At 46.6% G+C, this 23099-nt stretch overlaps 2 protein-coding genes across 3 annotated transcripts; one reads left to right on the forward strand and one right to left on the reverse strand.

The window, feature by feature from the left end:
• Window positions 1-1430: 1430 nt before the first annotated feature.
• On the reverse strand, window positions 1431-6091 carry LOC122131742 (protein tas-like). Of its 2 annotated transcripts, none has more exons than XM_042706405.1 (6): window positions 5581-6091; window positions 5056-5156; window positions 4043-4123; window positions 3332-3479; window positions 3017-3190; window positions 1431-2568 (listed from the first exon to the last, which is right to left on the reverse strand). In XM_042706405.1, the coding sequence occupies exons 2-6, from the start codon at window positions 5146-5148 to the stop codon at window positions 2171-2173; spliced, it is 894 nt and encodes a 297-aa protein (XP_042562339.1). In that variant the 5' UTR covers window positions 5149-5156; window positions 5581-6091; the 3' UTR covers window positions 1431-2170. The 2 variants fall into 2 exon arrangements, with proteins under 2 accessions (XP_042562339.1, XP_042562338.1); XM_042706404.1 differs by having other exon boundaries at window positions 5478-6091.
• Window positions 6092-6213: 122 nt separating this feature from the next.
• LOC122131743 (serine/threonine-protein kinase mTOR-like) lies at window positions 6214-23094 on the forward strand (the record flags this gene model as incomplete). The annotated part of the gene is made up of 22 exons (XM_042706406.1): window positions 6214-6322; window positions 7038-7192; window positions 7308-7416; window positions 7532-7764; window positions 7936-8136; window positions 8340-8474; window positions 8562-8837; window positions 9145-9253; window positions 9381-9564; window positions 9764-9892; window positions 10054-10298; window positions 10477-10692; window positions 11162-11367; window positions 11696-11818; window positions 12016-12099; window positions 13042-13134; window positions 13893-14027; window positions 14226-14355; window positions 17811-18061; window positions 18841-18927; window positions 19956-20123; window positions 23053-23094. Coding segments are annotated over exons 2-22 (3276 nt in total), but the record flags the coding sequence as incomplete, so codon positions are not given.
• Window positions 23095-23099: the final 5 nt, after the last annotated feature.

Raw genomic sequence — 23099 nt, forward strand, 5'->3', positions numbered from 1 at the left:
ATCCAAGCCCCCTCTCAAATTACTACTTGTTTTTGCAGATCTGCAAGGAATAGGATTTCATTTTGGACCTCAATGGTGAACTGTTGTTCTAGGACAGTCTCTCAAACATGACTTCATTAAGTGGTTCCTGGAGATAAAGTGACTCACTCCCAGAACAAGGCAAATCTCACCACACGTTTTGGTGTGTAACCTAATTCTTCATAAGCAAAACAATACCATTTTGGCCATGTAATGGATTTACCCATCACAGGATAAGTAAAGCAGGATGAAAGGAACAAAGTGTGGGACAGGAAAGCAAGCAACTTACAGTAAGGGGGGTGAAAAAAAAAACGGAATGAGAACCCCAAACAACCTCAAATGAAGTATGGTAGCGTTAGCTCTTGCAGCAGAGTAGCTTGTAACTAACCTATTTGGTGATGAGTTTATAGCCTACTTTGAACGTATGTTATATGGTCAGGACCTACCATTTAGCCTGTATGTTAATGTTATTAATACAACGGATGTGCCCTTCATGAACCGAGCCAAAGAATGCAACAATTTGATCTGTTTGAAACAATACCTCAGATCAAATCAAATACAAATTAAAATGTTTTAACTGATTCAATATTTAGGTTTAATTGATTGATGAAATTAAAATGTTTAACCATTGGGCATCTGTTTAAAAATTAAAACAGGTTATAGACCATATGAGCATAGTGGTGTTGACGGGGTGGGCAAATCTTTTTTTGTCATTGTTAAAGGGGAGCCTGCCATGAAAAGTTTGCCATGAAAAGTTGAGGGTGGAGCACTCCCACTGTATTTGAGGGTGGAGCACTCCCACTGTATTTGAGGGTGGAGCACTCCAACTGTATTTGAGGGTGGAGCACTCCCACTGTATTTGAGGGTAGAGCACTCCACCAAACGGTTCCCTGCCAGCAGAACATACACTCTCATTCTGGCCTGCTGTGCATTTTTCATGCAGGTTAATAATTCAGCAGCAGCTAAAGCATTACGCGCTGCAGCATGTGTGAGCATGCACATGCTGCACCTCTCCCTCCCTCCAGCCCATAGGCCAGCACAATACAAGAATTGAGGAAGACGCCTTTAGATGCTTTTAAACTGGTCTTAAAAAGATAAATCAAGATGAATTGGTCTTCAAAAGATACAAAAGTGTTTTCTGGTATAAGAAATGTTTAACTATAGGCTCAACTATAAAAGATATAGTATTGATGTATTGCATTATATGTATTGTATACATCATATTTCTGCACCAGACAGGTGTCTTTGTTTGCACCTTTTCACATTTTTCTGGGACATAAAAAGGTAAACAAACGTGTATGGAAACAGCTCAAGCAATGCAAGCTTTATAAAAAATTCAGGATATGTTAGCTTTTACCATGCCTTCAAAATTCTCTTATTGCTGTGTGTGAAAATGATCTGGAAAGTGAAGATTGCCATTTTGGTGTTTTATTCAAGCTTGCACTCAAAATGTCTCCTTTGACATTACAGCAGAGTGTTTGCTTATGTCGCGAAGAGTGATGTCTGTCAACCCTCACACCTCTTCTTTCTGCTCCAGGTGGTCCCTGATGCTCTGTGGTCTCAGGCCAGGCAGATGTGACAATGTTACTATGGTTACTGAGCTGTGCAGCTTTCTTTAAAATACCCCTCCCCCATACATACATACATACATAATCAATTCAGATAGCTGTCTGGAGAGTCCTCTCGACAGTCCCATACATCCATCTGGTTATCCCCATTAATGACACCTCATGGGTCAGTTATGATGACCCCTTCAATCTGCCACACTCATTACCCCCTCCCTCTTGTCTGCCATGAGGATGGCCTGATCTACTCCTTTCCCACCATTATTTGTCTAGGTTATTACATTACTGCAGTGTTTTATTTCATTTCCACAGTTCAAATGCATATTTATAGCTAGTTACTTAGTAAAAAGTTTTCACCAGTCTTGCATCATTTTCTCCCTCTGTCTTCACACACAGTCACATTTACATGCACAATTAAAAGCTTTTTACACAGCACAGCCATCATCTAAATGATAATGGATTTTCTCCTAAACCTGCACAGATAAAATTGTGTTTGACTTTGATGATTGGACATCACACCTGCCCGTCAGACACCACATTCATGTGAGTTTCCTGTCCCTCCTCTCTGCGTGCTCGCCTTGGCAGTACTAGCGGTACTCTCCTCCGCAGTCTCCGGTGACGCGCATCAGATCTCGGGAACGCTGCAGCACGCCATTGATGGCGCTCACATCCTCGGGCCGCAGCTCCAGCGCGCAGCTGCGCAGCGTGTCCTCAATATGCTCCGCCCCGGGGACGCCCAGCCTGCAGCCCACGATCACCCCGCCTACCGCTGGCTGGTCCAGGATGTAGCGCGTGGCTACGCTGGCAATGGAGCAGCTGCGGCCCTTGGCGACGGTGTCCAACACGGCCAGCAGCTCCTGGAAGAGGCCCCACCCGCCCCACATGTCCACCATATTTTTGTATTTGCCCAGGGACGCTGTGTTGAGCTCGGCCCGACTTTTTGGCTCGGCGCGACCCAGATACTTCTCCGTCAGAAGACCCCCTCCTTCATTGGGGGAGGGGGAGAGAGGCAGAGAGAGAGCGGAAAAGAAAGGGAGAATGTTCATGATGGAAAAGGTGGAGGAGACAGAAGTGGAGGGGGAGGGAGGAGTGCCCGTCTGCCACATGGGTTAAAAGAGCGAGAAAGCCAGAGAGCTGGATGGAGGATCTGTCAAATGTTGTAACCCTTCTCTGTACTTATATCAAGATATTTTCTGGGAAATGTATAGCGTGGGTTCAGACGTAGTGTTCATGTAAATTAACAAAACGCCCAATCGAACTCACTACCTTTGTCCTTCTACAAAGATCAAATGCATTAATGTTTAATGTTGCGCATATTTACGATCACTCATTTTTCACATAATATATTACCATCGTTTAAAAATACATACAGAATATACTTCTGTCTTGCTCTTTTTTTTATGGGAGTTTTGTGTACGTCTCTAAGTGCTCACCTAGGGTTCCATATGTCAGCAATTGAATGCCGTGGTCCAGGCAGAAGCGCTCCATGTGGACAGCTGGCCTGCGGTCAATGAGAGAGTACTGGACCTGATTGCTGGAGATACAAATCCCTTTTCCTGTAATCTCTTCCAGTCGCTTAGTGTCAAAGTTCGTCAGTGATAACTCCCCTGTAAAGCCAATTATCATATTTTAACAAATGAATGTATGGAAACACAAATGGACATTGTGATCCAAACATAATGTGTTTAAAAGAATATATTTGTATAAATAAAATAGTACTACTACAATAATTGCATGACTGAACATACGTATGATGCCCTCTTGTTGTAGATCAGCTAGGTGTCCAAGAGCCTCAAGATATCTCTTGTCATTGTAGTCCCACCAGTGGAACTGGACACAGTCCAGTGTGTCCACTTGCATTCTATCCAAAGACCTTTGTATTGCCTTCTCTACCACCTGCTCAGAGCAAAGATGTATGTGTGTTAATTGAATGATTTCATGTGATAAATATACCCATAATTACATTTGTATAAACATGACCTTGAATCCATGCATTGAATCCTAACAGCTGCAAGACGGATTTACATTAACAGATTAAAAACGCTGAGAGGATAAACACTGTTCACTGGTCCACACTGCTCTCTAGTGGTTAGTCAGTACATCTGCAAGTCAACTCATTTTGCAAACAGGTTCATATTCTACAGTTCTACAAACAAATTTGGGTGATAGTGTCCACGTACACTAATGTGAGTCAAGTAAATGAAGGTCAGTTGTTCTTTTTTAAAGTTGCCTATACCCTACATTACCAAGTTAAGAGTGGTTCACCAGTGCAACCTGTCAATTGAATTATTGTCAGCAAACAATACTGCCTCAGAAAGAGACACCTAAATGGAAACAACACACATTTCTACCATATTACTCATGCACATTACACAGTACAGATAACATGTACACTCAGAGACTGTAAAATCTCCTAAATCTCATTGTAATGGCTGGCATTACGTTGACAATAAACCCACCTTGCGATCCATCGATCCAGGTCTTGGCACCCACTTGGTAAAGGCCTGCACTGGGGGGGGGCTGCTGGACCTGGTCTTGACCTGATAAAAAAAAATGCTTGTTATATTGATTGACGATTGATGATTTTTTACCATGATGTTGTCAATGGCTTTCCCCAGAGCTGAACCAGTGTTTTCCTTAAGAATTCTGTCCAACATTGTACACACAATACTATTAATAATAAATAAACTCCACCAATAAATATAAAAAATATCTAAGAACAAAAAAAATCTTAGTGTTCAAATGGGAGAAACATGTTTGAGGCCTACATGAAGCCTGAGGAACACAGGGGTGAAGGCTCATCTCTGAGGACATTATTCTGGGTGAGAGGCTCCAGAATCGATTCCATTAAACTGCTGAAGTGAATCAGCCTGGAAGAGTACACTTGGCTGAGCCTATAGATCGTCCACTTCAGGGCCCAGGTGAGCAGCACTTTAAACATTCAAACACATTGAAGGTTTTATTTTCTAAATCCAGTACATGGTGAGAGAGGTGATTCTTTTTAAGTGAGGTTTCTGATGCTACATCTGGACATTAGTCTTAACTCTCAAGTGGTTTATATAAAACCATCTGCAGGTGTATGTGCAAAAAAGACAGGAAATAACATAAAACACAATAGAACATAATAGACAATATTAATTTTCTATTATCTTAATTCACTCAATTAATTTAAGACAATTGAGTGAATATTAAATTAAGTGATAATGTGGGTAAGCCTATACTGTATGTGTAATGTGCCTATGTGATAAGGATACCATCGAGACTCAAAACGTCACTTGTACAATACCAAATGAAGACACATAGCCTACTACACACACTAATCTTACAGGTAGGCTAGACTTTTATGTGCCATACTAGCTATTATCTCTTAGCTATCACCACTTTGACTAAAGGGCAAAAATTAGGTTTAAGCATGTGACAGATAATGTAGTAACATTTACTGGCATGACATTATGTGGTCTAAATGCCATACCTGACTGTAAAATCTTCCAAATATTTCTTCTGCTGGACCGTAAATGTCGGCCATGTCAAAGGTTGTCAGTCCAGCATTTACATAGGATTCCATGGCCTGGGCTGAGAGAGCGAGAGAGAGAGCGAGAGAGAGAGCGAGTGTGTGTGTGTGTGTGTGTGAGAGAGAGAGACAGAGAGAGATGACTATTAGGTATACCAAGTTGCCTTCTGCACAATTTATCGAGGTTAGAGAAACTGGTGCACTAGCGCCACCCGCCGTGCGTGCTTGGCGACAGCGAGACCCTCACTTTTTCAAATGAATGACTACCAGTTTCAGAATCTTGTGGAAACAACAGTAACACGGAGAATACCCGGCCTATAACCCCAATTAAGGTGCTGGACGCAATTAGCTACTCCGTTAGTAAGTAAGGATTACAGACGTACCTGCTCTTTCTGGATCTACTGGACCATGAGCACCAGAAACCTGCCACATACCATTCAAAATACGGCATATTTCAAGACCACCCGCAAGGTGAACTTTGGGTACCTGAGCCATTCCAGAAAGATCTCAAATAAATGTTGACAGATGCGGACGAAGAGGGTTTCTCTGTCAGTCGAAACTTAAGTCTTCAGATTGGAGCGGTAGGGCACCTATCCACAAACCTGCGTGTGGTCGGTACAATCGTCTGTTTAGAAACAAGTTGCATAAATGATATAATTTACTTCCTGAAATTCTAATGTTCTCAACGCTATTGGTCAGTGAATGTTGACGTCAAACCAATCGGAATTTGGACGATTACAAATATTTCAATAGACAAAGTTAATTGACAAATAAGCATGGAAAGAGATATGCATGCATACAAAAGTAATGGCTTAACTTAGGTAAATATGCACATGCCTGGAGCAGTTCGAATGGGATAATTTTATCCAAATGCACTATGTCAGAGACGTTATCACAACTATGTTAGACGTCTGCCTGTGCACTATTCAGCGATCTAGTAACGAAAGTGACATCGAATGTCATAGGGCATAGGCAGACTTAAGTCCTTGCTTGACTGCATTGGCATTGCAACACTTGCTACTAACACACATGCTCGTGTTGTGTTTTTCCGGGTAACAGGAGCTTCCTGTGGACAATGTAGATGTCAATCACTTATCTAGTTTGCCATTGGATAGTCAAACTCAGGTCTGGTTGTCAACTTCCTACTCCACCTCTGTTGCATATGACTTCTTTTTGCAGCTGAGGGAATACACCAGCCGTTTTGTAGCTAGCTAAATAAAGAGATACCGTAAGATATATTTCTATCTTCTTTTTCTCAAAGAGTGCATGTGACTGTTTCATGTCATAAATATGTTTCTAAGTGCTCTTAAATAAAAAAGACGCTGCATTGACCTCACTCGATGTATTACTTGGTTAGCATTGCTAGTAGTGGCATGAGAGTAGCTAACTGCTTAGCAGAACACATGGATGATTTGTATTACTTAATTCGAGAGGAAGAAAATAAAAGCACACCCTGTTTCATCTCATGAACTGTTCTCGTGGAGTGCCGTTGCTTTGATTTATTGGTGTCCCAGTGACTCAAGACAAATTGAGATCAGGGACGAGCTAACCTAGCGCTAAAACAGTCTTGCTAACCTATATGCTTCTCAGCCTGAGTTTAGCAGGAGATGATGCTTTGGTCTGTAATTGAAATCGAATTACTGATGAAGTGTTATGTTAAACTGTATATGGAACCCATTGTCCACCTTTAATGGGCACTGCTAAATCATTATTAATACTGGAAGTCACCGTCCTTAAGTTACCCACCATATCCAGAAGCTTAGCATAACCCATCATTAATAACTTTTGAGATGTCCTTCCTTTGTTTATGGTTTCTGTCAACCGGTTTTCCTGTGGCGTTGCAAAACAGTGAACTCACTAGCTAACGATTCAGTTCAGGGTTGATTAGTTTGTAAGTATAGTTTAAGTTGTATCCAATGGAATCTTCCTTGTGTCATCCCTAGGCTGCGCGACGGGTCGCGGCCTCACCGCTGCCGTCATGTCTGGGACAGCGACGGTGTTGCAGCAGTTCGTGAGTGGTCTGAAGAGTCGCAATGAGGATACCCGCGCTAAATCAGCAAAGGACCTCCAACACTATGTGACAACAGAGCTCAGAGAGGTGAATGAATAGTTAATTAGGAGTTGTTGTTTACGAAATCGTTTCTCAAAACGTGTAGATTATTGTAGCGAACGGTGATTGTTATTGTCTGACAACTGTATCTGTTTAATCCTAGCTGAGCCAAGATGAAGCCACCACTTTCTATGATGAGTTGAACCACCACATATTTGAGCTGGTCTCCAGCTCTGATGTGAGTGAGAAGAAAGGTGGAATTCTTGCCATAGGTGAGTGACAGGCTGAAACTCATTTGACATCACTGCTCTTTTGATGCAAGATTCATCCCTAATCATCCCTAATCCCTGACATCCTAATGTTCTCTGTTTCTCTCTATGAACCCAGTGAGCCTCATTGGAGTGGAGGGGGGCAATGCCACTAGGATCAGTCGATTTGCGAACTACTTGCGCAACCTGCTGCCTTCCAGTGACCCTGTGGTGATGGAGATGGCCTCTAAAGCCATGGGTCACCTGTCCATGGCAGGCGACACCTTCACTGCGGAGTATGTGGAGTTTGAGGTGAAGAGGGCGCTGGAGTGGCTGGGAGCAGACAGGAATGAGGGCAGGCGTCATGCAGCGGTAAGTGTCACTCAATTCATACTGAACATATTTTTTATTGCTACTTTGAAGTGTATACGGATTACAGTGCGGGAGGCAGATTTATTAAATATAATATGGGGAGTGGATTTATTGAATATAATGTGGTGTTTGTTGAAATTCTCCATGGCCGTGACCTTCTGTGTTTTCCAGGTGCTGGTGCTAAGGGAGCTGGCCGTGAGCGCGCCCACTTTCTTTTTCCAGCAGGTCCAGCCTTTCTTTGACAACATTTTTTACGCCGTGTGGGACTCCAAGCAGGCCATCCGTGAGGGGGCAGTCTCTGCTCTGAGAGCCTCCCTGATTCTTACCACCCAGCGGGAGACCAAAGAGATGCAGAAACCACAGTGGTACAAGGTCCGTGGAGGAGTTTATGTTGCCTATCATATCTCTCACATGGGACAGACACGATTAAGGGGCCAGTCTGTAGTACGGCTGCCATAAATCTGAGTTTAGGAATATTGAATGAAATCCTTAAAAAGGCTGACCCTTATTATAATGTTATGGGTCAAAACAGAAATAGTTTCCTTTGGTGTGATGTCTCCCTTTTCTTTCTGTAGCAAACCTTTGAGGAGGCTGAGAAAGGCTTTGACGAGACCCTGGCCAAAGAGAAGGGGATGAACAGGGATGACCGTGTGCACGGTGCCCTCCTGATCCTCAATGAGCTAGTTCGCATCAGCAGCATGGAGGGAGAGGTGAGGCTGGCCCAAAAGCTCTAGTTTTCTGGAAGTGCCGTTTCCATGTTCAATATGTGACCATGCTCCTGTTGACCGCATCCCCAGCGTATGCGCGAGGAGATGGAGGAGATCACGCAACAGCAGCTGGTGCACGACAAGTACTGCAAGGAAATGATGGGGTTTGGGACCAAGCCGCGCCACATCACGCCCTTCACCAGCTTCCAGTCGGTGCAGCCGCAGCAGTCCAACGCCCTGCTGGGCCTGCTGGGATACAGCACTCCACAGGGCTTCCTCAGCTTCGGGGCTGCACCCGTCGCCTCTAAGAACACGCTGGTGGAGAGCCGCTACTGCCGCGAGCTCATGGAGGAGCGATTCGACCAGGTGAGCTAATCTACTGTGAACTACGTGACTGTGGTGTGTCTGGAATGCTAGTGATACTTCTCCAGACCCTTCCAGCCTTTCCCAGCAGTAACAGCTTAATTGTACGGCGTAGCATTCTCACAACCAGAAATGTATGATAAAATGAAGCCAGTGACTGATGTTAAATATGGTGCAACTGAATGTGTCATGTGTTACTGATGTAATGTCTTTCTGGTAGAGCCTTTCTTGCCTGGCAGCTTATTTTTGCACACAGAAAAATATGTATTGTAAAGGTGTAGTTGTTGCTGAGTGGTGCTTGTCTCCTCAGGTGTGTCGCTGGGTGCTAAAGTATAGGACCAGTAAGAACCCTCTGATTCAGATGACCATTCTCAACCTGCTTCCACGACTTGCTGCCTTCCAGCCTAACACTTTCACTGGTAAAGTCTACTTGATTGTCATGTTCAAGGCATCTATTATAAAAACAAACTTCACAACTTGAATCAGCTGTTGTCGAAGGACATCTCCTCCAGGTGGTAATGCAAGGTTTTCCTCTGTACCCAACAGATCAGTACCTGTCAGACACCATGGGCCACCTGCTGGGCTGCCTGAAGAAGGAGAGGGAGCGCACAGCTGCCTTCCAGGCTCTGGGACTCCTGGTGGTGGCCGTGAGGACGGAGATCCAGCCTTACCTCTCTAAGATCCTGGAGATCATTAAAGCTGCTTTACCTCCCAAGGACTTTGCCCACAAGTAATATACCTCAGACATGGTTATGATTGTTTGTTGTTTGTTGATTCTGTATCGATCCAATTTTTAGTATATGAGCACATTGTTGGTTGTTTTCAAGGCCTTGTGTGCTTGACGTGGTTGAAGAGAACATATTTTTTGTGCGTGAGGAATTAGAGACGGCCAGTTCCTAATGACCCTTTTCTCTTAATGAATTGAGCAGGAGACAGAAGACTATGCAGGTGGATGCCACGGTGTTCACCTGCATCAGCATGCTGTCCAGGGCTATGGGCCCTACCATCCAGCAGGACATCAAAGAGCTGCTGGAGCCCATGTTGGCAGTTGGACTGAGGTGAGACCATGTTTGGATCAGTTTCTCACAGCCAATTAAAAAAAATATATGATTTAGGATCATACTAAATAAATACTCTTTTCAATGACATATTCTATCTGGTGGTGCCACTCCCAGGTCTGAGGGCAGTGTTATAATAATGATGATGTTAACCCATACAGCCCAGCTTTGACTGCAGTGCTGTATGACCTGAGCCGTCAGATCCCTCAGCTCAAGAAGGACATCCAGGACGGGCTGCTGAAGATGCTCTCGCTGGTGCTGATGCACAAGCCCCTGCGCCACCCGGGCATGCCCAAGGGCCTGGCACACCAGCTGGCCTCGCCCAGCCTCACCAACATTCCCGAGGCCAGCGACGTGGGCAGTATCACCCTGGCCCTGCGGACACTCGGCAGCTTTGAGTTTGAAGGTGAGACAAGTTACACAGCACCCTTTTAAGGTCAACCTTATAGTCAACATTTTGTGTCATTCCAACTATAACATGTTCAAGACCAAAGAAAGTATTTTCAAGACCAACAAATATTCAAGGCTTTTGTCCTCCCACTGTGTCCGTCACGGCTCAGGTTCTTGTCTCTCTCTCTCTGCAGGACATTCCCTGACCCAATTTGTGCGCCACTGCGCTGACCACTTCCTGAACAGCGAGCACAAGGAGATCCGCATGGAGGCGGCGCGCACCTGCTCGCGCCTGCTCACGCCCTCCATCCACCTGATCAGCGGCCACGGGCACGTGGTCAGCCAGACGGCCGTGCAGGTGGTGGCTGACGTGCTCAGCAAGCTGCTGGTGGTGGGCATCACTGACCCAGGTGAGGCCCGGAGAGATGGGGCAGGGGGCAGACGGCCAGACGGCCAGACAGCTGGTATAATTCACACACCCGCTGACGCGTGGAGGTGTCACCATGTCAAGTGTTGCATAAGCCGCACTGCATCGCCATAAAAGGCTTCATTTTCATCACCTTCTGTTAGTTGTTTCTTCTTTTAGTTGGTGCCTGAACTAGGCTGAAACAGGGTTATACTATTGTTTCATGGTGTCAGTTATTTTCGGTGCAGATTTTGTGAATGACCATAGCATAACCCAATACCGTATAGTTTTCCCACAGTCTTTATTTTTCGGACTGCTGACTGTGTACGTTGCCATTAGCGAATGGCAGCAAGCCTGTCGGTGTTGTCACATACACAGAGACTATGCCCTATGTTTACGTGTACTCTGGAGCGACATTTACACAACACACTCCGCACCACTCACCCGTCTCTGTTTCCGTTCCTCCGGTTTAGACCCTGACATCCGCTACTGCGTGCTGGCCTCGCTGGACGAGCGCTTCGACGCCCACCTGGCGCAGGCGGAGAACCTGCAGGCTCTGTTCGTTGCCTTGAACGACGAGGTGTTTGAGATCCGCGAGCTCGCCATCTGCACCATTGGCCGCCTCAGCAGCATGAACCCCGCCTTCGTCATGCCCTTCCTGCGCAAGATGCTTATCCAGGTTGGCCTAATAAAAGCAGCTAATTGTGCCACTGCATGCATTACATGCCATCCACCAGCAGATGGCAGTCACTTCTCAGCATTTCAGTTCAAGACCTCGCAGTTCAAATAAATACATTTATTTTATATGGAGATTCTTGTTGGCAGAACTTTCAGTTTAAGAACATTAGACAGATACTTTAAAGCATGTTTAAGAGAGTATGCCTGTAGGGGGAGGGGGCGAACAGCAATCCTCTCATTTTATGGTAAGGGGACGACCATAAGCCCCTGTCCTCATGTAGCAGGCATCCATATGGCATGTGTTAAGTTTGTGCTGGCTGATTCTGCAGATCCTGACGGAGCTGGAGCACAGTGGCGTGGGCCGCAACAAGGAGCAGAGCGCCCGCATGCTGGGCCACCTGGTGTCCAACGCCCCACGCCTCATCCGACCCTACATGGAGCCCATCCTTAAGGTATCCCCTCATCTTTGTGCGTGGAAGAATTAGATGGAGTAATATATGGACTATATACTGGGCTAGGACTAGCACTAGCAAAACTATGTGTAATTATGTCCCTGAGAGGATCGTCTTTGCCTGCTAAATCAAAGTTAAGGGATCACATTCTTTTAGGGGCATTTACATTGGTGTCTAATCTTCTGGTGGTCTTTCAGGCTCTCATCTTGAAGCTGAAGGACACAGACCCCAACCCGGGAGTGGTTATCAGTGTGCTGGCCACCATTGGGGAGCTGGCTCAGGTTAGTGATGGTGGCCTTCACATGGCTATCAGTATAACCTTTCTGTGTGTGTGTGTGTGTGTGTGTGTGTGTGTGTGTGTGTGTATGTGTGTGTATGGATGTCAGTGTATGGATGTCAGTGTGTGTGAACTCACTCATTAGCTGTGCTCTTCATCAGGTGAACTACGGCCTTGCAGCAACCAGGAGGCAGGAGGGCAGGCTTAGAGGCAGGCTAACAGTGCAGCGACGAGGCAGTGCAGGAGATGCCAGAGTAGGGAGCGTCTGTGGCGAGACAGACCAAAGACAGGTAGAGCTGAGGAGAGGAGCTGACGGAGAGTAGGCGGAGCAAGGAGAAGGATGCATTCAGGGAGAACAGGTGGAACATGCTTAAAGGTGGTGTCCGCAATTCTAATCCCATACAGTGTTTGCACTCCACTCCAGTGTTCGTACACAGTACTGGCTGTAAATGAGAAACATAGTGGCCTGGACCGAGCCATAAATAATCCCAGCCAATCAATACGGTGCTTCAGTAGCACAGAAGGGAGGGGTGTATGTTGATTGGCTTTTGAGTACAAATGTCAACAACCTTTCGCAAAACTGAAACCGAATTGTGGACTTCATCTTTAAGGAACATTTAGGTACAGTTACTTAGGAAATGGAACATTGTAAAAGAATGTTTTAAGTAAGGAAATGCTTGTAATTTACCAGCGTACGCCACGGTATAGGTCGATGTACAGCCGTATGTTGTCTCCCCATGACCTCGGTAACATTGGCATGATGCCCAAATCTGCACACCCAAGGTGAGAGAACACTATGTAAATTGGATGGCTTGGAATGCCGTCAAATCAAGGTTGATGTTATGAGAGGATGTAGAAGCAGGGCCGTTTTCTATGCTTTGCTTTCTGGTTTAGGCTGTGTGCCTGCATGCTGAGGGTCTGTGAACTAGGCTCTGGTGTTTTCCAGGTTAGCGGGCTGGAGATGAGGAAGTGGATGGACGAGCTGTTCCCCATCATCATGGACATGCTGCAGGACTCCTCCTCCCTGGCCAAGAGACAGGTATGCTCTCCTTACCCCTGTCCATGATCCGGCTCCCCGACACCACGTTATTTAGACATTTCTGGGTCTTTATAGGGGGAGTGTGAAGTCCATTTGGAAACCTAAGAGCCCCTCACCTCTCTAAATCATATTTTTTGGAGTGCTCCATCTTTCCCGTTTCCCAGCACAGAGCCTCCGGTTATAAATCTAAATCTGCTCGCCTTTTTTAAAAAGCTTTTCTGTGTATTTCAGTATTTCATAGCTGGTAAGTTACTTCTCCCTCTTTAAAAAATGTCCAAATGCTGTATGAAAACGCTGGCTAAGGACCATTGCTGTATTTCATGGGTCCCACCAAGCTGTCAAGAGTGGAACTATGAAATCCAAGTGGTTGCCACTGCAGTGACCCAGGGATCTCCGGTGTCCCTGTTTGCATCCACGCATTCCTAGCAGTGTTCGAGATCCTTTGTTGGGACCCTGCTATTGTCATCAGGATAGTTATAAGGTCCTGGTGATTTAAGTGCTTTGAGTCGAGAGAGTGTCCACCAGAAGTCCAAGTAATTCAAGCATAAACCACTTTGTGACTGTGAAGTCAATTTCTTTGTCAGAGGCTAGTTTGCATTCTCTCAACTAGGGATTCTTGTTCAGCTCTCATGCCAATGTGTGGACATTACTTGAAGCATTTAAAAAAATAAAGACATTATTTCATTTTGTTTAAATTAAGGAAGCGCTAGAGATGGAATATGCAACTGACCTGTGACACTAATGTTTTCTACCACCAGGTGGCGCTGTGGACCCTAGGCCAACAGGTCGCCAGCACTGGTTATGTGGTGGAGCCGTACAGGAAGTACCCCTCGCTTCTGGAGGTGCTGCTGAATTTCCTGAAGACGGAGCAGAACCAAGGAATCAGGAGAGAGGTGCTTACTGGCATTTTGTAGCTTCATCTGCTAGCAGTGTTAATGAATCAGTGTCATAACAGACTAGGTCAAGAGTATGGACCATCAATTTAAGTCATTGACCCATGCTGCAGGGATGGTTGTAGTGCTAGGAAGAAATGGGGAAGGATCTTGAAAGATTTGACACCTGTCCGCCCTGGTTTATGTGGTGTCCCTCAGGCTATTCGTGTGCTGGGGCTTCTGGGAGCACTCGACCCCTACAAGCACAAGGTCAACATTGGCATGATCGACCAATCCCGTGACGCCTCTGCTGTCAGTCTCTCGGAGTCAAAATCCAGCCAAGACTCTGGTAAGTTTTGTCACACCCTCAACCCTCACCCTTTGTCTGCCCCGACCGCACACACCCTATTCCTGTCTGACATGCCTTTATCTTCCACCCCTCCACCAAAATAGGCTGAATCTCAATGACGAGTAAAGACCTGTCCTCTCTTAATTCTCCCCAGTCCGAGTCTATGGGGTTACAATGTTGTCAACAACAATGTCAAAAAGGCTTTTTCAGAATGGCACGTAACGACCCGTCCTCTCCTAATTCTCCCCAGTCCGAATCTATGGAGTTGCTATGTCAACAAAGATATAAGTTCCCATGAAATCCCAGCCATTATTCAAATCTTAAGCCTCTAGTAGAAACCTGTCCCCTACTTGTCCCAGGTATGTGTGGGTGTTGGGATTACTGCTGGATCAGAGCTGTTCTCTCATCAGAGGTCAATTCCCAGTTTTCCCCTCGCGAAGCCGTCCCCCGCTCCTGCACTCAGCCAGATGAGTTGTTTATTCTTCTGCCCTGAAGGCCCAGACACACAGGCTCTTTGGGCCTCTGCTCTGGATCAGGCATGACCAGCGTTGTGTGTGCCAAAACGCCAATCCAGAACCTAATCACGACACCTGATCGAAAACACATGCCTGAGCCGAATACACGTCAGAGCCTGAGATGCATAGTGTTTTTCTCAGGTACTGCAATGTATTAGTCATCCAATCAGGCGACAAAGGCCTGTTTTGGTTGTGGGCCCCAATTTGACTAACCGCAGCTCTGGCAAACAGACCATTTCAGAGGAGGGGAACACCTTACCAGTGGAATTGGGTCGACTGAGGTTCTGGTTGAGTTGCAGCTCAGGCTTTGAAACTCTTAGAGTTGGTCCGATTGGCAGTGTGGAGCGTAAAGCCCACTAATAGTTTTAGCAGCGTGGTCCCCTTAAAAAGAGGGGGCCCTGAGCAGGAAGCAATGTATCTCTCCCCACGGAGGGATGGGGTTTCAGTGCGGGGGTCAGCATCTGGAGCAGCAGCAGCAGCGGCTGCATCTGTGTCTGTCTGCCACACAGCACCCAGTGATGAATGTCAGTCCCTGCTCTGGCACACCCTTAACAGCCATGGACAGAGAGAGAGAGAGAGGGAATGAGTGAGAAAGAGAGAGAGAGAGGGAATGAGTGAGAAAGAGAGAGAGAGAGAGAGAGGGAATGAGTGAGAGACCAAATGAGAGAGAGGGAGGAAAGAAAGGGGAAGAGATGAGGGGCCTGGCTGAGAGCTGCTTCTCACCTCATCCGATCCTCCGAGCACAGGGACCAACTGCTAAGCATTACCACTGAGATGGCAACCGAGGGGGTGAATATCCATCGTCAAAAACCTCAACCAGAATATCTATACGACCTGACGTATCAGGATTTATCCTGGCGGCTTCATGGAGAGCAGCGCTGCCCCCTTCCAGTGAAACATCCTGTGCTGTCTGCGGCCAACCCCTCCGGGAGTCATGTCCGGTCAGGAAGTGCTGCTGATCTCACTTGTCACAAACGGCATCCTCGCTCTCAGATGCTGTTTACCTGCGGTCGGGCCCTCCGTTCGGCAGTGGTGCGCCAGACGACCACCAATGTAGTGGGACTGGCGACTGTGGCTGTCTCGGTAGTTATTTGAGGTTTGGGTTTGTTTGAAGGAAACTCTCCTTTACTGTCTCTCTTTCTGGCTCTGTTCATCTCTATATCTTCTTGTTTCTCTTCTCTCTCTCTCTCACTTTCTCGTTCTCTCTCGTGCTTTCTTTATGTCCCTGTTTCTCCCTTCTCTCCCACCTGGGTTTTTTCCGTCTGTCAATGCTTCTCTTTCTCACCGTCCATCTCCCCTCATCCACAGCACCCTGGTGGCCAATGTTCTCCGGCCTGTGTGTAAAATGAGGAGCTGGGAATCGAGGCCTCCTAGTCATTCTTTACTGAGCACAACGTCTCGTGCTACCAGACCAGGCGTTACAACACTAGACATCGCTTATTGCCCAACATTAAAACCCAGAGGCTCGTCAAAGTTGCAGCGCGGGATGTTTTTGGGGTGGTTTTCTGTGGGTATGAGGTACAGATGAAAGGCTGCAGGGATGACGGTACAGGTTTACAGGCCCCGATGTGTCACATGTGTTTCCCCCCACCCCCCACCCCCCCACATCCAGTAAAGTTTACTACCTCAGGAAGCGGGTTCTCTCTTTAGACCACAAGGCCCTCCCATGTCTGGACGATTCGGAAGCCGCAAATGGCTGGTCCCCTTGACATGCATGATGTTATGTGTTTATTACCTCACCAGTACTGTAGACAGTGGAGAGGTGGATTAAACCCTCGCGATTACCCCTCTGTATTTACCTACCCTTCTGAAGAAATATACCCACATGTTTCGGTGTCAGAAAGAATTGGGAGGTTGTGTGTGGAGGGGGGTGTATCTCTGTATACACAGTACTGTTCATCTGCATTATTGTGTCTATAGATTTGAATTTTCATTCTTTTGTAAGCACTTTGTATGTTGGTGTTGTTGACTATACAAGAAATGTCAATTTGAAAGCATCCTCACATTGGACAGCATTGTTTCAAACATGTCTAAAACTCGGGTCAGTCGGGTCAGGCTTGGTGTGTGTTTCTCTGGCTGCTCCTTTATTATGTAATTGTGTGTTGCGATATGCTTGGAAAACTGTACACTTGAATGGAACAGGACTTCCTTCCAAAAAGGAGGGGAAAAAAACGTAACTTGAAATGAATTGCAGCTTCTGATTAGAACTGATTGTAGCGCCATGACGTATTTCACCGGGGGGATTTGACAAACCCTAGCAACCTGTCACAGACTGGGAAAATATGCAGCAGAGATTTGGACAGGATAGAACATGACCGTTATTCCACGGGAGGATGACAGGGTTCAGATAGATCTCTGGTGATGGAATTGGACAAACCTGCGGAGTGAAGGGCCAGGTGTTGTGTCTGTCTTATCCTCTACAGTAGACGATAAAAAAGGGAGCAGGTTAGTGAGTGGGCGCTTTCTCTGTCAATAGGTTTATGGGGCTGCAGCTGACTCCCCCATGCAGGGGGACTGTGAAAACTGATACTCCAGACATCGCTCTATCCCTCTCTCTGCCTCTTCTTTCTCTCTCTCCTTCCCTCTCTCTCCCTCTCTCACTCACTCTATCGGCCTTCTGAGTGGCCCTGTAAACGTGTGTGTACTCCAGGAGCTGCTGGGGTGAGCGTGTGCTTTATCAGCCTGTGAAATAAAACCACGCAAAAAAAACCCACAAAGCAGCCCTCAGCTCAGTCATACGTGTCCTCAAGGTTACAGCGGAGTCGTTTAACCTTGAGGTCACTCTACACTCTGTGTTCTGCCTATTCCCGCAGCCACAAAGGCTATCATCTGAATTCGATGGATAATGGATAGTGCCCCTATATTTAGTGAGTTATTTTCTCTTGGGCTTGAGAGGTTTTGTAATGGTTGTGTGGACTGTGTGTGTGTGTGTTTCTATAGCTGACTACAGCACCAGTGAGATGCTGGTTAACATGGGCAACCTCCCGCTGGACGAGTTCTACCCAGCGGTTGCCATAGTGACACTAATGCGCATCCTGCGGGACCCCTCGCTCTCCAACCACCACACCATGGTGGTGCAGGCCGTCACCTTCATCTTCAAGTCGCTGGGGCTCAAGTGTGTGCAGTTCCTGCCGCAGGTCATGCCCACCTTCCTCAACGTCATCCGTGTGTGTGACGCCAGCATACGAGAGGTAACACACTTGTTTTTTCCCCCCTCCAGTGTAAAGTGGATTTATGGGTACAATGTACATGTATAGCATATGTTTTAGATGAAGACAAAAAGATTTGATAAAAATCTATTTCTCTTTATTAAAGTCTCAGGTCTTGTGTGATTTCCTCCAATGTTACAGGACTGTACTTGTTCTTGTTATCTCTAACGTGCATGCTGCCTTCAAACGACAAGCATGGATAAGACCTGGATTTAGTTAAATTCAAAATGCAAGATATGTAAACATCAAATTGATTTGTTACCACAGCTCTCACCAAGTTTGACTGTATTAAATTGAATTGAAACCGGAGTCAAATAAAATTAAAGTGAGTCAGTATCTTTCCAGATCCATTCCCTGCTGCTATAGTAGCTGACCCAGCCCCTTCATGATTGTTTTAGCTCCGAGCCAGCTCTGGATGTGTCACAGCTCATACTGATAAACACGGAAAATAACCCTGGGTTTGTATTGATGCGGTCAGCATGCACCCAAACCCAAGCATCCTGGCCCTGTTGCGTGTTTGTCGGTCCTGCCCCAGTTGTGTGGGATCCGAACCAGAGCAGCACAGTCCAGTCCACCGGCTCGCTCAGAAGTCACAGATCTCGCGTTGGTTCTCGTTGCATGAACTGGGGTTGACCTTCAAAAATTCCAAAATGTATTGGGTCACACCTGTTCTCTCTCTGTGTGTGTCTGTCTCTCTCTCTCTCTCTCTCTCTCTCTCTCTCTCTCTCTGTCTGTTTGAACTCCCCCTCCTCGCCCCGCAGTTCCTCTTCCAGCAGATGGGGATGGTGGTGTGCTTCGTCAAGATCCACATCCGACCCTACATGGACGACATCTTCACCCTCATCAGAGTAAGTGAACCCCCTTGCCCATCCTCCGTCCTCTCCCTGTGCCCCCAATTTTTTTTTGCCGTCTGTTTCTCAGTGCTTCTAAATCAACTCAGCCTTGTGCCACGAAGCATCGATCAGCTGGAGCAAAACTATTCTGCTCTGCTATGGGCTGCCAGGATGAAACTTTATAGCCCTTCTCACCCACAGCCTACGGGATCACTGCCCTGCACTTCCTTGGTTGACTTCTGCTGAAGGGGCCACAGCAGTGTTTTTGCTGGTCGTAGTGAAACAAAGAGATTCTTTCTCCCCCCCCCCCCCCATCTCCTCCTCTTTCCCCTGTACTTCTTGCCTCCAGATCAGCAAAAGGAATAGTCATTGAGGACTGTATGTAAAATGCCACCGGCTGCTAATAATGCTTCCCAGAGCAACAGAATTGGGGTTTGAGGCCTGCAGGCACAGGAGCGGCTCCCCGTCGTGCCACCGCTCCTCAGTCTCGGGCGGAATGGGCCGCATTTATGAGGTGCAACAGTCACTTTTTCCACATGCGGTCACCCTCTAACTGCGACCAGACCCCGCGAATGGCAGACAGTATAGTCCCTGAGGCCGAGTCCCTCTAAAGCGGTGTCAGGTAGATGGACGCTAATCCCCGTTTTTCCCGTGTCTGGCTGCCGGTCGGAGGCCTGTAAAGCCACTTAACTGTCCATGCCTCGAGCGTCGTGCTGTGCAGCCCACTCGCGTCTAAGCAGCACAGTTTGACCCACTTCTGGGAAAGTCCACCTGGCTTTCTATTGATCATTTTCAGGCGTGCCGGATGAGGTAGCGTTCTTGGTCACGGGACTTTTGGCTGTACTTCGACCCTTTTAAGTGCTCGGCGCTCGCTTAGGCCATCCAAGCCTCGAATCTGGGTCAAACTCTATACCATCATTAATATGATGAAAATTTTGGGGGAAACTAGATAATATCTCTGACTGTCTGTTACTCTACTTTACTTATCCTTGGCTGCATTGGTACATTTTGTGTGACACATCGATTTGTTATCGTCCATGCAGGAGTATTGGACGCCCAACAACCCCATGCAGAACACCATCATCCTACTGATCGAGCAGATAGTGGTGGCTCTGGGAGGGGAGTTCAAGCTGTACCTGCCCCAGCTTATCCCACACATGCTGCGGGTCTTCATGCATGACAACAGCACTGGCCGAAGTGTCACCATCAAGGTAAGCGCTGTGTGTTTTTGTTCCCCCCTCTGACACGTGTATAGTTTTTTTTTTTTTTTGTCTTGGTGTATAGTCAGTTGATTCTGGACACCACATACCCACTATCACATTTTAGAACTGGGTTTTATGGTTTTCAGCTACACAATTTCAAAAGTGTTTCTGTCACTGTGGACGCACACAGGAAACCAGGCCTCACACCCAGAGTTCAGAGGAAACTTTCTAACAACAAATGCATGAGGGCAAGACCGATATTCTGCAGCGATCCAGTCAGCCCATGTGGCCAATCTCTTGGGCAATGCTGGCCGTCAGCCCTGATGACTAAAATCACTGAGAATCCTTTATAGTCCAGTTATCTGGGTCATCACGTAATGGTTCAACTGGACCGTCGCCACGTCTCTGTCCCCTTTGCGTGGAGAAGCACATGGAATCAATAAGAAATTCAAATCTGATTGTGTGGAGACAGAACAGACAGTGCCCAGTGTTTATGCTTAATCAGACAACGTTCATACTTCAGTTAGTGGGTCAGGTGGGGCCCCCGGGGTCCTGCTCGCCTTGACAGGAAACCAGAAGAGTTCTTAATCGTTCCCATCAGCACATGAATAAAATACATATTCAAACGATAATGATCATCGTTGGCGATGATGTATTCAGTGGGTTGAGAAAATCTCTGGCTGTTCTGCTTTTGTTCACTTGGCTGCAAACGTGTGATGGTGTGGGTGTATGTATTTGATATATATATTTTTTTTTAACCACACGTTGTCTACTGTCCCCTGAAGTTACACCCCATGGGCCGTATACATTAACCAGATCGGTGCCTGATGCGTTTGGCTACATAAATGCTGTGTACAATAGCATCAAGGTCACCGTAGCTCTTCGAGAAAACAGCACAGACGTTTCTAACTAAACTTTCTCTGAAAAGCCAACCCAGTAGATTCCTGTATTACCCCTTAAATTATTAGCAGCTGAGAGTGAGCAGAACTGCCCTGAGGTACTCTGGAGTTCTCCTGTACAGGCGAATCTATGGTACACGGATGCATATGTATCTATGGTTCATGTAAGCCTGCTCACTTTCAATAATTGGAATTTGTCTTCATGCCAAAATTGTGTATGATCTACATTGGAACCCATGTTAATCTGGACATAGCGTGATCGTTAAATCAACTAAATCAAATTGAGTTGGCAATACAAATCAATCCCTTTAACAAGTGTGCTGTATATATTCTATTATGGTTCAAAAAGTAAAGAAGTACATTAGTTGGATTGGGATGTTGATTCCCTTTAAAATAAACAAAATAAAGTTATAACATATTTGGCATACCGGTACTTGTCGACGGAGCAAAGTTGTCTTTTCAACCAATGGAAGATAGTGTTGGTATGTAGTGTTGGTCTATAGCACCCGGTCCTAATTGAAGGAGGATAGGGGTGCAGGCCTCAGCCTCCCAGCCTGCTTGTTCACCCATTGGTGGAACCAAGGCTGCTGAGTTCACCTGAGGTGCTTCCGATGATCTCACGGCTTGGTCACTGCTGTTTCATTGCCACGCTAGCGCTCTCAAAAAATGAAACCAGGTGAATGCACTGGTGCGCATTACACCGGCGTGACTCTCGCCGCCAGTTCGGGGTCTGGCTTAATTTTGTTATTCCCCCCCTCTCAATTTTTCAAACCGTCTCTGCTTTCCCTCTGTGGAAGCCTTGTTGTGATAACCCAAGAATTGTATTTTGTGTGCAGCCTCACCCGAAAACACATGTTTCCGCGCTTCCCACATGATGCCAAATACCAAATGTATGCAAACATTTGTGGTTCTCCCAACACGAAACCCAAACTGTACAAACCACTTTGGAGACACCTCCCGTTACACTGTGATGTATTAAGCACGGATCCGGCAGCCGAGAGGATATTTCCGCGCAACTGGAAACCTTCTGGGAACAGTTTCGCTCTCAATGAGAGCATTTGTGTTTTGTGAGATGAATAAACTACTTTCCCACCCACGAGGAAAGGATTGGGCTGACAAGAGATGCGCTCATGTTGACTAGCACTAGAGACCACATGTGTGTGATGCCCTCAGGAATTGGAGCCTCCTCCTCGATACTTTGTAGTCTGAAAGCAGTGACCTCTCACATCTTTGCCTTCCTTCGCTTTGAAATGTTTATCTGCGCTGCTTCTCTGCGATGCCCAAATAAACGTTCATATCATGGTGGTGTTCCTCGAAGCGTGGATTAAGACGTCTTGTGGCTTTTTTCATAAAAGAAAAAAGAATGAAGCTTGGGGCATGAGCCAGATAGTGGTTTGGGAAGAGAATCTTGCTTTGCACTTCAAAGTTAAAACGGGGGAATATCGGAGCCTCCCCGCGCTCCTCAATCACATTCCGTCAAAGTGGAGGAAAGGCGCTCCGAGACGCAGATAAAATATCAGCCCTTCGCACACGGTGTACCGCAGGCTAATCTAGCGGACCCAACGCAATTATTCAACTCTTCTCCGCCATCTCATATTAGGGGGACAGAGAGGGCAAAAAACATACCGCTTTTATCTCTGCATGCTGATACTCAAAGTAGTTACGAGTGCCCTGCTCCCACATCTGGATAGACCATGAAGGGCAGGCAGTCTGGAAATATGCCAGTGGGTCAGCAGACGCTTTGGGAGGCCATGGCGAATGGCGGTCTAAGCTACCTTCCAGCCGACATGCCGGATGTTTGTCATCCTGCTGGCCATCCTAGTTAGATAAACAGAGCTGTGTTTTTCCAGCACGTGTTCATGACACCCGGTGGAATGCAGCTATTCATTGTCATGGGAAAAAACTTTTTTTATGGTGGTATCTTTAGCACACCTGGGCAGTAGGTTCTAGGAGAGCCCCAAGAGAGAGTTGAGCTGCCCATGTCTGTCCATGGTCACTTGACACTTGCCTTCTTCTGATTTGTGTTTGTCTTTCTGCAGCTCCTCAATGCCATCCAGCTCTTCGGTGCCAACCTGGACGACTACCT

Source organism: Clupea harengus, unplaced genomic scaffold (genome assembly GCF_900700415.2).
Source record: "Clupea harengus unplaced genomic scaffold, Ch_v2.0.2, whole genome shotgun sequence".
Lineage (NCBI taxonomy): Eukaryota > Metazoa > Chordata > Actinopteri > Clupeiformes > Clupeidae > Clupea > Clupea harengus.